The sequence below is a fragment of the Psammomys obesus genome, unplaced genomic scaffold (genome assembly GCF_907164565.1).
Source record: "Psammomys obesus unplaced genomic scaffold, mPsaObe1.curated_primary_1811, whole genome shotgun sequence".
NCBI classification, from domain to species: Eukaryota; Metazoa; Chordata; class Mammalia; order Rodentia; family Muridae; genus Psammomys; species Psammomys obesus.
Window position 1 is genome coordinate 242902 of NW_026593286.1, and position 14491 is coordinate 257392.

Below are 14491 nucleotides of genomic sequence, written 5' to 3' on the forward strand. Positions count from 1 at the left end.
CTCAAAAACACAACAAAAATCTCTAGATAATTCACAGTGACTACCAGGCCTATGCGCCAGCCAGCCAGTCTTGGAACTCATCTGCTTGGTGAGTCATGTCAACAATTCAGCCTGACCCAACTCATTTCTCCCACCCTTGATAGCCATTTCCACACATTTCCCATCACTTTGCATAAATAAGAAAGTAAAAATTCACACCTTTAACCCCAGCACTTGGCAATCAGAGGCAGAGAGATCTGAGTTCACAGAGCAAGTTTTGGGACAGCCAGGGCTGCACGGATAAACTCTCTCAAAAAAACAAAGAAACCAGGTTAGGTGGTACACACCTGTAATCCCAGCACTCAGGGAGGCAGGCAGATCTCTGTAAGTTTGAGGCTAGCCTGGTCTACAAAGTGAGTCCAGGACAGTCAAGGCTACTGAGAGAAACCGTCTTGAGAAACCAGGAAAAAAAAAAAAAAAAAAAAAAGTAAAAATTCTTCAGAGACAATGCACTTCCTGTCCCCTCCTCTCTGGGGTCCTATGGGACTTGTGTCCTGCTACAGGTTCATAAACAGCACAGTAGGGGTCCTAAGAACCCCTGGGAGGCCCGTACCATGCCTCCTGGTGGTTGGGCTTGCTGTCCTCAGAGGGAGAAATCTGCTGCTGTGGGAAGCTGTTTCTGTGAGCTAGGACCTCTCATTAGATCCAGTGTCCCCAGCTTCCTCAAGGCCATCTGCACAAGAGACCCTTGTGAGACCAGTTCAACCAGTGCCATGATCTAGCCACTGGTAAGGAGAGGCTCTGACTGGATGCTCAGCAACTTCAACTCTGTGGCTGAAAAAGGTAGTCTCTATTGGGGCAGGTGTAACTCTGAGGGCTTTTACAGGGTGCTATTGCTGGGAATTTGAAGCCCTGGACACCATTTTCATTCCCCATGTTGTCTAGAATAATTAGGAGTAACCTATGTGCATGGAACTCCATTTGGATAGTGTCCAGGTCAGCAGAACCTGGCCTTCCCTATGTTTTGAATATTGCCACATCACTCTCTGGACTAGCACAGGGCTCTCTGCTGTTGCACGGACTGACTGGAGAACCAATATCAGAACCCCTCCCTCTTGTGTTATCAGATCAACCTTTCATACCTCTAATGGTTTCTAAAGTGGGTCACTACAGTGGCTCAGCTTAAAGCAAATGGTTCATTGCCTCATTGCCCTCCAGGCAGAAATGAACCCTATGTGGCTACAAGGCTTCTTTTTACAGGACCTCCATCAGACTGACACAGCCTGGTAGGAGGATAAGCTGCTAGGCTAAGTCAAGTCAAAGGATGGGTCCAAGGAGACAGGAGGACAGGGCATACAGCACGTATCTCCAGCACTACAGGTCTGACTGGGGCTCCAAAACACTCCATGGCTTGATGTAGAAAACAAGCATCAAGATGTATGTACTGGATATAAGGAGCCAAGTAAATGTGTAAAAAGGAAATAAAGTCCTGAGTGAACATAGATTGTTTAACATAGCCATGGTCATGTCAGGGACCCAATGCCTCAGACCCATGGGAAGGAGAAACCTTCCTTTGGTTTGGATGAATGTTGACAATATGTGCAAGTATGAGTGTTTATGCTTTGACCAGTGTGGACTAAAATGAGTGACTGCAGCGTCCTCCTCCTGGATGATTACAGCCTGAGACTGCATCTACAGATCTCTATTAAGGTGAGCTAACCCTTCCCCTGGTGCTGTATGTAACAAGCTAAGGTTCCAGGTTGTTCCCACTCCATTAGAGTGCACACACCCTGCCTGATCCCAGCTTTTCTGAACATGTGACCATGTGGTCTTTCTTCATCCCCTCTCAGCCCCTAGTCAGGTCAAATTCAAAGCTGCTCAGAACATAGCAGCTAGGGAAGGGTGTTGAACCTCTAGTACACCCTGAAGGACTGGGCTTCCCTGGAGTCTGAGCTCTTGGACCAGGTGATGTCTGGCAGTCCTGTGAGGACAGACAGAAAAGCAGAGTAGGGTCTAACACTTCACTGGGTTAGCACTTTATTGGAGTACAACTTACACAGAGCTCCTCATCCACAGGGCCTCTTGTCTACTGGTCAGCTGAACTACTAGCATAGAGCCCTACATCCCTGGTCCCTGCCCCAAAGGACCCATTTGTGGGTTAGGGACACCTTCTTCATCTAGAAATAGCCTAAGCAGCAGCAAGAAGCCTTCTTCTCAGACTTTAGGGACAGTAAACATCCCTGGCTTCTCCTGCATTAACCAGATCAAATGTACAGGGCCTGCTTCCCAAACAGACTGAGACCAGCTTATGTCCTGGGCAGGCCCCTTCCCAAGGTGGGGCCTGGGACATCAAGTAAAAGTGTTCACAGGTCCCTTTCTCTAGAGCTGGACACTCATGGTGACTTTCTGGCAGGAGTTCCAGGAGAAGAGCTATAGTAGACACAGAGGCCAGCTCCAGACTCCAGCCTTCTCCACTCACCCCTCCCAGAGGCCAGGGTCCACAAAGGAATGGGGTTTGGGACAGGGCCCCAGGGGTTGGATGCTCCCAATTTGAGTGCAGGAGGTGCTTTGCAGGTGCTGTGGGCCTCTTGGGTTGGGCCCAGGGGCCCTAGGAATGGCCCCTGCCCTGGTGTGCAGCTCATCTCTCTGGCAACAACAGGAAGAACGCAGCCTTCAGGAAGCGGCCAAGACTGCAGAGTGTGGCCACAAGCCAGTGGGAGCGGAAGCCAGGGTCTGTGCTGACCACACACTTGAGGACATCCGTCTGGGAGATAAAAGAGACAGTTAACAAAGCCAGGCACCTGAGGCCCCTGTACCTTACACTAGAAAAAAGTCTTCCAAATCACAAAGGGAACATACAAAGAAAGCTGTTTGAGAAAGGAGGTTATGGTCTATCTGAACCAAAACTTGAGCAAGACACCTGAGCGTTAGATGGGGAAAGGTCTCAAGTCTGACATCTTTGCCTACCCATTTTATAGGTGAAAACAGAGGCTTCTGGGTGGAGCCTATCATCCATGCCCAGAACCTAAAAAGCATCTTTGGTTTGGTCAATCATGTAGGCAGTCAGGCATAGAGACTGGGAGGGTCTGATCCTGACACCCCACCTCCAGGTCTTGCTTCTTGAGAATGCAGAAAAGTGAGGCTCCTAAGAGGGAAGTGAGGGTGCTTTGGGCAGTACTGATGGGCCTACCCATGTTGGCTTTGTTCTGCCAAGCGTCACCGTGGGGCAGCAGGGAGACAAGAGTTCATGGTCAGGAAGCATGTCAGTGCAGGCACAGAAGAGCCAGCCACCTGCCTGTCTCAGAGCAACCCTGAGTCCTGCAGCCCTTGCCCGCTGCCCTGCCTTCCACCCCACTCCATCCTTCTGTTCTCACACCCTTGTGCTTACAGCACACCCCTCTTCCAGGACCCCTACCCCACAGCCCTGCTGATGCTCAGACTCACCCATCCACCACGCCTCCGAAGCCAGGTCGCCAGGGTCTTTCGCACAAACTCCCCCAAGCAGTCAACCAGCGCATGAACCATGGCAGGCTGAGCCTGCCGAACACAGTCCACTGCTAGGCCCGCAGCCACTGAGTACAGGGACACTACCTTGCCCCATGTGATGCCTATAGAGAGAAAGTTGCTGATCAGACCAGACCCAAGCTGGTGTCTGGCCCAAAGAGGACCATGAAGAGCTGAGCTTCTCTGACCTACTTTCCTGCCTATCATCCACTGGTGACCAGCAATGACAACAGAGATGGGTGGCCCTGCCTGCAGGCCACCACTACAGGGCACTTGGCGACGTACTATACTGATGCAACTTGACCATCTCCAGCCTGTCAGATTTTCCCTCTCAGGCAGTTCTTAGGTAGATGGAAGTTGCCTCTAATAGATACCTGCTGGAGGCAAGGATGAGACAGCCTTACCCACACCTGATAGAGGTGTCCACAGGAAAGCAGTGCAGCTCAGCACAGAGGAGCCAGACTGACTCAGAACTGGACAAGGAGAACAGCAGGCAACGTCAAGGGTGTGTCCAACTCTGTTTAGTCTGCTACTCTGAACCTTGATATCACGGCAGTAGGTCAGGGGCTACCCACACTTGAATTAAGGTAGATGAACAGTAATGTGGGGGGTATTACATGCAGCACCTTAACATATAAGGATTTAGGGGTTGGGGAGATGGTCCAGTAGTTAGTCTATGCAAGCCTGAGACACCAGCATTCAAATCTCCAGAACCCAGAAAGCTGGTTGGGCATGGTAGCCCACCTCCCAGTTCCAACCTTGGAAGGCAGAGACAGGATCCTTAGAACAAGCTGGTTAGCAAGACTAGCCAAATCAACAAGTTCTGGATATGACTGAGAAATCCCGCCTCAATAAATTAGAAGAGTTATTGAGGACAATATCCAAAATCAAACTTGGGCCTCCATGTGGACATGTACACATATGTGCCCATAGACATGCAAAATGTACATACACACATGACAATAGGAAAAAATGCAGAAATGTATTCTTTCCTACCAGTACTGCCTTTTTAAAGAGCAATAAGGCCTTGCCTGGTATAATCATAACACTTGAGGCAGAAGCAGAAGCAGAAAGAGTTCAATTCAGGACAGACTGCAATACATACATTCCTTTTTTTTTTAATACATACATTCTTATGTCAAGATGGGGAGCAGGAGAAATGGCTCAGCAGTTAAAGAGCACATATTGCTCTTCCAGAGGACCAAGTTCTGTTCCCAAGGCCTACAATAAGGAGCTCACAAGTGTCTGTGCCTCCCGCTCCAAGGAGATCTGTGATGCCTCTGACCTACAAAGATACCTGAACACACACACACATCCACCACAAGTACAAACACATAGATGTAATTAAAAATAAAATAAATCTTTTAAGCCAAGCTGTGGTAGTTCATGCCTTTAATCCCAGCACTCAAGAGGCAGAGGCAGTTGGATCTCTGTGAGTTCAAGGCCAGACTGATCTACAGAGCAAGTTCCAGGACAGAAACCAAAAAACACACACAAAATATATTTTGTGTGTGTTTTTAAAAAGAAGGGTAGGTGTGGTATTATAGTCCTGTAATCTAGTTTAAGGAAGCTGAGGCAAGAGGTCCTGAGATTGACAGAGCCAAAAAGAAAGTTCACATAATACATTAAGCACATAAAAAAAAAAAAAAAAAAACCTGTTTCCTTCCTCTAGTTAACAGCACAAGATAAATTATAACAAGATATAGTTGTGGCCCACTGTGTTAAAAGCCTTAAGGGTTGGAATAAAGTGTTTGCTATGCAAGCTTGAGGACCAGCACCCATATAAAAAGCTAGGCATGCTGGCATGTATCTGTAATCTCAGTGCTGGCATCAAAGCAGCACTGGGGCAGGATCTGTAGGGCTTACTAGCCAGCCAGTCTAGCCATCAGTGACCTCTAAGTTCAGCAAGAGATTGTCTCAAAAAACAATTGGAAGAAGCTACTAAAGAAGATACTCATCATTAACCTCTGACCTACACATGTATGCACACACACACACACTCACTTGTGAAGATGAGATAAGGGTTAAAGTAACTGCTGTTCTCAGCTTTGCTGGGGAAGATAATTGGAGAGTGTTTGACAAGAGCTAAAAAGCATGCCCAGCCAGCCATAGGCCCTGTGAGGTGTTAACCTAAGAAGCAGCATTTACAGACTGTGAAATGCCCCTCACCCTGCCTCCATGCAGCATTGAGAATAACCTCTTACAATGCATGAAGCAGCGCACAGATGTTCACCAGAGTACCATTCACAACAGCCAACAAGGAAAATTGAAATGCTTGTTAAGCCAACTTCAGGGAGTGTGTGGCTGCCTTATTATACAGCTAGTAACGCAGTGAAGTTCTGATGAATGCCACAACATGGCAAGGGGAAGGATAAACATAAAAGGGCACAATTCCAGTCCCACCTACAGGAAATACAGGGCAGGCATACCCACAGAGACAAAACATGCAGGGAGGCCGGGGGGTGAGGGACAGGGAGAGCCTGCTGATAGGTGGGTAGGTCCTCAGGATTGGGACAAACAGCATGCTGAATGTGCTAAATGCCACCGATGCTGACATTTAATGTGGCTAAATGTACAGTTTAAATGAACATCTTATCAGTTCAGGAGAATTCCCATAGCCACCCCCACCCCAACTTGTATGCATGGCACCTCAATAAAAAAAGAGTAGGAGAGCCGGGCAGTGGTGAGACCTGCCTTTAATCCCAGCACTCAGGAAGCAGAGGCAGGCCTATATCTGTGAGTTCCAGCCGAGTAGAGAGCAGAGGAAGATGCTGTGCAGGAGCATGCCTTGGGGAGCTCCTGCTTCCCTTACGTCCGCAAGCACATGCAAACTATAATTATAGACTGTCTAACTATAAACATGCAACTTTCTAATTCTGGAACATTTTAAAGATTTGGTGGGGGTGGTATTGTTTTTTGAGACAGGGCCTTTCCATTATATAGCCCTGGCTGTCCTGGAACTCACTATGTAGACTTGGCTGCCCTCAAACTCAGACATCCGCTGCTTCTGCCTCCAGAGAGCTGGGATTTACAGCTATGTGTGGCCACACCCAGCCTGATTTATATATTTTCAATATGTATGAGTATTTTGTCTGCACATATGTCTGTGCACCACATATAAACAGTGCCCAAGAAGACCAGAAAAGGGCTCAGATCGCCTAGAACTGGATAGAACTAGAGTTACAGCTGGTTGTAAGCTGCCATGTGGGTGCTGGGAATTGAACATGGGGCCTCTGGTGTTCTTAACTGTTGAGCCATCTCTGCAGCCCTTCTAATTCCAGAACATCTAAGTACTCCAGGAGAATTCCCATAGCCACCCAACCTCAACTTGTAGTCTGCACATTTCAAAAACATGGCATTTGTGTCCGGCACATGTAAGCTCATCTGCAGTACACAGCCTCCCTCCTCTTTGTAGCTGACTAGTTCCACATCCGATGCCAGCCAATAGACACATGCCTGTATAATGCTGTTGGGAGTACACACCGCCTGGCTTCTCCTGTATTTTATCTCTCTTACGTTTACACTTAGTTGCAGTTGGGCAGGTCATATGGAAAGGCCATGCTTTACCATTGGAGGACCTGCTGGGCTGGTGGCTAGCACTCCACAATGGCCACACTTCACATGTGTTCCCCACACCCTCGTCAACACCGTGGATGTCTGGCCACCCCAGTAAGCATGAAGCTGTTCTGGCGCACACACAGTGATTGATGATGTTGAACATCTCGTGCTTGTTTGTAAAGTCTGCCGGTGCTTCCTGGCCTCCAGTGAGTTGTGACCACCCTGCATTCCCATGGCCTGCATCCCCACCTCCTCCCTGCAGCGTGGAGACAGACACTCAAGCGGCCACCCATGGCTGGCGTCAGCTGGAAAGGGCTCTGTCCCTGAGAAGGATCACCCAAAGCAAGTGCCTCTCTGGGCAGACTCCACGCTCAGGGTGGACTTGCACGGGGCAGGGTAGAAATGGGGTAAGGTTACTCCGACCTCTCCCCAGCTCACACTCACTACCACCCAAGGCTTCAGTCCCTTTTTCATGCTCACACCTACCACTGAGACCCAACCCCTCCCCTGGGCTCAACGAAGACATCAGTGGGCCAGATCTGTGGTCTCAGAAGCAAAGTTCCTTATAAATCCAGCCATCCATGGCTCGTAAACTGGCCTGCTTGACAGCTTGGAAACAGATACCCAAGCAGCCACCCCTGGATGGCGTCAGCTGGAAACCTCCAGAGAGGGCAAGGGTGGTCCTCCACCCAAATCTCTGGGCTGCTGGCTTCCTTTTTGAGCCCACCCACTGCCATTCCCACCAGGGGCCTCCAGGTGACCCTCCAGGAAGGGACAGGAGCTTGCTCATTAATTCCTCCTTCAGTTTCCCTCACCCCCACGCCACAGCCCTTCTCCACCTCTCCCGCTCCACCACCCACACACTCACCTACTTTTCCCACAGCCCAGCCCCTTGCCTTGCATTTTTCAGTACAAGAGTCACATTAGCTGACCCTGGTCTGCCATGTGATGCTCCTGAGGCTTGCCTGGGCCTCCCACTCCCAGACAGAGATCACATGGACCTGGAGTAAGTGATTCACATGAACGAGCTATCTAGCGGGGTTCCTAGAAAAGAGCATGGAAAGGGAGGGTTTGGGGAGAAGAGTGTTTCAGCCTCCTGTATGTCTAGGGCAGCGAATAGAAGTGAACTTGTGCCTGCAGGAGCTGAGAGGTGGGTTAGCACTCCCTCCTGAAGCAAAGATGGAAGCACCTGGGAGAGCCACAGGGGAACGTGGCCACACTTGTCCACACCAGGGTCTCTGTTCTCCTAAAGTGCCTATGACCAACACAGTCACAGACTGTTCTGGATGCTCATATTTTTAACTGCCCCATAGGGATCTAGCGTTGGAAATTCAAGTATCATGGTCACTAGAAGGCCAGGATATGCTGCTGCAGTCCACAGGGCCACTGCCCTGCAGGGCACCGCAGCCCCAGGCGGTGCTGGACCACCATCAAAGGGCAGAATTGTGTCAACAGCCCTCAGAATGACCGGCAGCAGGACCAGTGGGATGGCTCAGAAGATAAAGTCATCTACAGCCAAGCCTGAAGACTTGAGTTCAACCTCAGGGACCCAAAAAAGGAGAGCGCCAACCCCCAAAAGTTGCCCTCTGAACTCTATGTGCTGTGGTTGAGCATGTGAGCATGCACACACACCAAATAAAACTGTAATAAAAACAGCCAGGTATGGTGGTACACAGCTTTAGTCCCAGTACTCAGGAGGCAGAGGAAGGCTGATCTCTGAGTTCGAGGCCAGCCTGATCTACAGAGTAAGTTCTGGGAAGCCAGGGCTACACAGAGAAGCCCTTCCTCAATGAATGAATGAATGAATGAATGAATGAGAACAAAATACCCAGCAGCACCTTGCAGCAGTGCTGTGTGAGCCAGCTCTTCACTGGGCTGGGCTTTACACACACAGTTCAGAACAGCCCCAAGTGCCAGGAGGCCTGTGTGATGGCAGTAACTTAGAACCCAGAGGGCTGTGTCAGAAGATCCCGAGAGTTTTCTATCCCTGCAAACCTGCCTGATCCACAGATGTTAAGTCCCTCCCAGAAGTGCCCTGGGTAAACAGGCCAGACCTACCTGCCGAGAAGATGTGGCCCGCCACAGCGAGGAAGGCATCCGTCACCACAGGCTCAGACTGTAGGGAGATGTGCAACTGCCGGGCCACATTTCGGTATACACTGGGCCGAATCTGCTCCAGCTCATCCCCTGCATGGGCACAAAGCAATTCAGGCGCTCTCACACCTTAGCCCTGTGGCCAGCACTGACCAAGACTCAATCCTGCACTTGATTGATCCACCTGACCTTACTTAACCTCCAAGCTAACACCTTCCCCTTCACTGGGCCCTGATCCCCACTTAACCTGTTTGACTCCCACCCCTTATTCACCTTATCTTACTCCATTTGACTCTCCCAACCTTGGCCCCATGAACAAAGAGACTTAGGGAGGCTGTGGAACCTCCAAGCCCCCTAGGGCAAGCTGGCTGGGCCAGTGAGGCAGGAATCCTACAGTGGAGCATGAGTTGTGCCTGCTCAGTGACTCACAGCAGGCAGGCAGCCAGTGGATGGACTGAGCAGTATACAGGGGCCAGGCAGGCAGGAAGAATCCAATATAAAGAGGAGCTTGGCTGGAAGACCACATATATGTGCTCACCCCCTGCTGCCTCACAAGATGATGCTGGCTTAGGTGCTAGCATCACTGGTAATGGCTCAGAAAACGGACTTGGAGAGGCTGAGCCATGGGCCTGGCACACTATCATCCACATGCCAACCTGGGCTCCTGGTGCCAAATGGGTGTGTTTTTCGTGTGGTACTACATGAGCCCAGCCATGGCTGTGCCAAGAAGATGCCTTCCACAGTCCCACCTGCCCCCTGGGCTACACTGCCCTTGGCAGCATCATGCATGCACAGGGAAAGAGGATGCCGGGAATTCCATGCAGCCTCTGATTGGGTGTCCCAGGCCCAGCCACTTCCCCAGCCAAAGCAAATAGGGAAATGCTGCTGCTGCCTAGCGATAAGGACGCCCACGTCATCCCTGAGGCCAGCTGTGCTCTATCTAATTAATTAAGATCTGGAACCAGAGCAGAATCGGGAGGAGGGCCAAGGGATGAAGAGATGGCATGGAAATTCCCAAGACTGGCCTGGCTGTTGCCAAGGATAAACCCTGGGGGGGTCTCTGGAGACTGACCCCAGGAGACTGTTCAGGGACATAAGATATACTGCTTCCCATTTGTGGCTGGGCCCATGCTGGGGGTCAGGGAGATACTGCTAACCTTAGAATTCACCCTGAACAGTAATGACAGCACCAAGCATAATCTGAACAGGAACACTTTGGGATTCAGGGTCTCTCTCCAGGAATCCCCTTAGCTGTCTAGAAGGGTCTAAACTGCAGAGTGTAGGAACAGGACTGGGTGATGGAAAAAGACCCTAAAGTTCTTGAAGACTCAGAGGACTACTGCTGAGTGCAAGGCTTTGCACCTGCTTCTTTCCATAGGTCAGTGTTCAAGCCTCTCAGGACCTGCAAAATGGACTGTGAGGCCAGAAGTTGAGTGGGTAAGACCCAAGGCAGGACTTCCTCCATGGCACCCAGGTGTCATGGGGATTCCCAGGAGGTCAAGATGTCCCCTTCTTCAGAGACAGCCAATGGTCTCCTTCTCTGATGAGTTTGCCCAGCCAAACCCCTTCACTCACTCTCTCCACAAACCCAGAGATAGCTCCCTTCCATCCATGCATAGCCCTCCTGGGAACCCAGCTCAGGCCAGATGGACAGTGCCCATCTCTCACTCCTAAGCAGGTCATGCCTACACAGCCCTGTTCGTTGAGGCTGGCCCAGCGCAAAGATGCAGGGCCTATACAACCGCATGTGTGCACACCGCATCTCTCAGGAAGGGTCCTACAGGCCCCTTCCAACCAGGAGAGTGCACACAGCTCTTTCTGACACCCATTCACACACACACACACAGCCCTTTTTTTTAAATCTCTGCTATTACTCCAGCATCTGGCTGCGGTAAGGTGAACTGTCCAGGATCAAGGTTTGCCTACCCTTCCCCAACACATGCCCAGGCCTTAGAGGAGCTAAAGAGATCTACGGAGCTAGCAATGTGTGACCCCAAAAACAAGTGTCCCAGGCGCCCTTCAAAGAGGCCCCGGGGAGGGGGCTTCCCATCAAGGGAAACTAGAGTAGGTGTCGGACCTCAGCCAATAACCGAAAAACTGAAAGGCCTTTTTTGCCAAAACAAACATTGGGACATGTGGTCCCACAAAGGATTTTTTAGTCCAGCAGAGTACAAGGGTCACAATAAAGTTTAGTTGTAAAAATATTACTCTTCAGAGCTTTCTGTGGTTTGTGGCAAGAATGTCTGCGATCTGGGCTAAGCAGGCACGGCACGGGAGAGGTGGGAGAGTGGGGGTTGGGGTGGGGGGGAACCTGAGACAAAGGAGCCAGCAAGCAGGCAAGCCTGGGGATGAACAGAGAAGCACCAACCTGGGTGGCCAATCCTTGCACACTCTCCATTCCAGACGGATCCCGGCTCCCACACACGCCTCCTCTTTACCCCACAGGGAGGGTGCGGCAAAGCCGCAGAGGGGCTGGACTTGTCCCCAGAAGGGCATGTCAGTAGAACAGCTGTACCCGGAACCCGAAACACAGCAGGCAGGACCATTAACTAGCTATGGGGCAGCCTGGGATGGTACCTGCTAGTGCCCCATACTCACCCAAGCGTAGCAGCACGGTGCACACCTCCGCCAGGCGTCCTCCAGGAGCCGGTGAAGCACGCTCTGGTGCGCTCCAGGAGAGGCCCGCGCGCAAAAGCCGCGCGTGCACGTACTCCCGGCCTAGTGCCTTGGCCTGGGCCACCAGCTCCTTGTCTGTAGGCGAACGATCAAAGGCATCCATGATCTCCGCAGCAAAGACAGAAGAGCGCCGCAACACCTCCATGGCCGAAGCGCAGGCGAGAGGCGCCACACCTACGAATAGACAGAGCTCAGCCGGATCGCCTCCAGCCAAGTGGCGAAGCGACTCCCGCCACGCCAGGAGACCTGGAGGCGCGGCGCGAGTCACAGCGGTCCCCACCGCGTGCCTGATGCTGACAGAAACCTCACAGGAGGTCGGATGGGCGCCGCCAGGCGCCGCCGGCTTCTGACAGCCTCTCGTTTTGCACCCCAAGCTTTTTAAAGTACAGTGTCACGGATTTTAGGTTCTAAATTAAATCACGCAGTTCCCGGCGGTGGCCATCGGTTGGAACCACCGCGGGGAAATGGCGATAGGTTCTGTGGTCACAGCGCCTTGGACCAGTTTGGGGGCGACGGAGGATGCAGGGTAACCTGCTGCGACCAGGCGACAAGCAGGACCCTCGCGGGCTCCTCCTGGTCGGCAAGTCAGACGCTAAGGAAGGCTCCCCAACAGCTCGGCTGACTCTAGGCTCCGAGGCCACGCACCTGCGCACCTCACAGAGCCGATGTTTGCCCCGGGTGTCACCGTTCCCATGGTGCTACATCCAGGGGACCGACGCCACGCCCGTCCGACTCACCTCTCCGGCCGCATGGCGCGCGGGGCGGCGGTGGAGTTGTGGTTTCAGGACCCGCTGGCCCCTGTCCCCACCGATCTAGATCCTTCCATTCAAAACGGCGAGCGCGAGCCCCGCCCCAGCGCCCGCCCCGTCCACGCCCGAGCTGAAGCTCTGGCTCCGCCGGTCTTCCCGCGCTCGCACAATTCCCGGTCTGGAAGGGTGCGGGAGGCGAACCGCGGACTCCCTGCGGCGAGAGGCCAGGCCTAGGGCTTCGCCTTCTAAGGAAACGGCAACCCCCGGGGGCGGAGCCGCAGCCCAGCTCTGCCCAACGCCTCCCCGGCTTGAGCAAGGCCAACACAAGTTCTCGGGATGCGCCCGGGAACGCCGCCAGGCTGGAGCTGTCCCGGCAGGCAGCGCGAAGAACAACCAGCTCTGACACCAACCCACTGGGGCTCACTGAGTTCCATTTTAGAACCAGCTGACTTATTCTTTCCTTACTGCCTTGGAGAGGTTCTGGATTCCTGCAGCTCTAGGGAATCTGACGCCCCCTTCTGACTTCCGAGGGCACCTGGCATGCATGTGGTGCACAGACATGGATGCAGGCAAACATTCATACACACAACAAAAGTAAAAATAAGTGAATATTTAAATATAGATTCTGGATTCTTAGCTTAGTAGAAGCCTTCGGAATGTGGTAGAGACTTGGATTTGTGCTTGTTTCAAGACACTGAAAATACCCCCCCCCCCCGTGCCCACTCTGGTCTGGATTTGCTCTTAATGAGATGGAGTTATTTACATCAAGGCCAACATATAAACTTTTGTAGTCAGTGATCTCTCATTAGGATATTTTTCCTTTGAGAGATAAAGAGGAAGGGGGGAGGGAGAGGGGAGAAAGGAAAGGGGAGGAAGAGGAAGACAGACTTACACAGTGAGAGAAAGGAACTCTGGGTTGACCAACTGGTCCAATTTGTAGGGATCATCCTGCCCTACAAGGGTTCATATTTATACCTACGATGGATCAAAAACGTTGTGAACTATTGGGGGTTGGTCTGGTGCTCTGTGTATTCAGATGTTGACCTCTGTGCCCTGAGATCTGGTTGCAGTTTTGAAATGGGCATTGTTATGTAATGTTGTGTAAACTTTGCTCCCCAATTAGCTCTGATTGGTTAATAAAGTTGTTGACAGTTGATTACTGGGCAGAGAGAGGTAGGTGGAACTTCCTTTCCCCATCTTAGGATCTCAGGTAGGGAACACGAGGAGAGGGAAGAAAGAAGAGGGGGAGAAAGGATGGGGTGAGAAACACTGACCTGATGGAGCAGAAACAGCCTAAGCAGGACAAATATGGCAAGTAACTTGGGGCACACGGCTGGGAAATAGCAAGACAAGCATAAAGAATTATTATAAATGGATTATCTGCCCAGTTATTGAGCCTAAACCTTATTAAGAAATGTCTGTCTTGTTTATTTGGAATTTAGAACAGGTGATTATATATATATATATATATATATTTACATATATATATATCCAATCATTACAGCAGTGTGGTAGTTATCAGGGCTCCCTTTTTCCATATGGATTTCCAAGAAAGTCAACATCATCTACTAGACTCTTTTTTTCCTTCCTTTTTTGACCCAACTGCACAATTGTAACAACAGGATTTGCTAATTCGACCTATCATCTAAGTACAACATTTAACCTAGAGCTATAAAATACATAATCTCTACAGACACACACAGACACACACAAAAGCAGACTACACCTGGAACCGTAAGCAAGTGTCAACAAATTTCAGAGAACTAATATCATACAGTGATTATTCTCTGAATTAAATTAAAGCTAACTTACCGAAAAACTGGAAGTCTCCAAATGCTTGAAGAAGAAACACCAGACTTACAGTGAGGCAATAAATAACAAATCACAATGAAGGGTTTTGTTTGTTTGTTTGTTTTAGTTCAAGATTTTTG

At 50.8% G+C, this 14491-nt stretch overlaps 1 protein-coding gene across 1 annotated transcript; it reads right to left on the minus strand.

Annotated features, from left to right (window-relative positions):
- Nucleotides 1-1999: 1999 nt before the first annotated feature.
- Bok (BCL2 family apoptosis regulator BOK) lies at nt 2000-12868 on the minus strand. The gene is made up of 5 exons (XM_055617027.1): nt 12549-12868; nt 11734-11985; nt 9100-9228; nt 3424-3587; nt 2000-2743 (listed from the first exon to the last, which is right to left on the minus strand). Exons 2-5 carry the CDS (start codon nt 11954-11956, stop codon nt 2618-2620), a joined length of 642 nt encoding a protein of 213 aa, XP_055473002.1. The 5' UTR covers nt 11957-11985; nt 12549-12868; the 3' UTR covers nt 2000-2617.
- Between the last annotated feature and the right edge of the window lie 1623 nt (nt 12869-14491).

Bases quoted from the DNA above. Each gene is read 5' to 3' on its own strand.
- Bok (XM_055617027.1), bottom strand. From the start codon at position 11,956: ATGGAGGTGTTGCGGCGCTCTTCTGTCTTTGCTGCGGAGATCATGGAT. The intron at 3,588-9,099 runs GTAGGTCTGGCC...TTCTCTCTATAG, and splicing joins GGGCCACATCTTCTCGGCAG to GCATCACATGGGGCAAGGTA. The intron at 2,744-3,423 runs GTGAGTCTGAGC...TTTATCTCCCAG, and splicing joins TTCGGAGGCGTGGTGGATGG to ACGGATGTCCTCAAGTGTGT.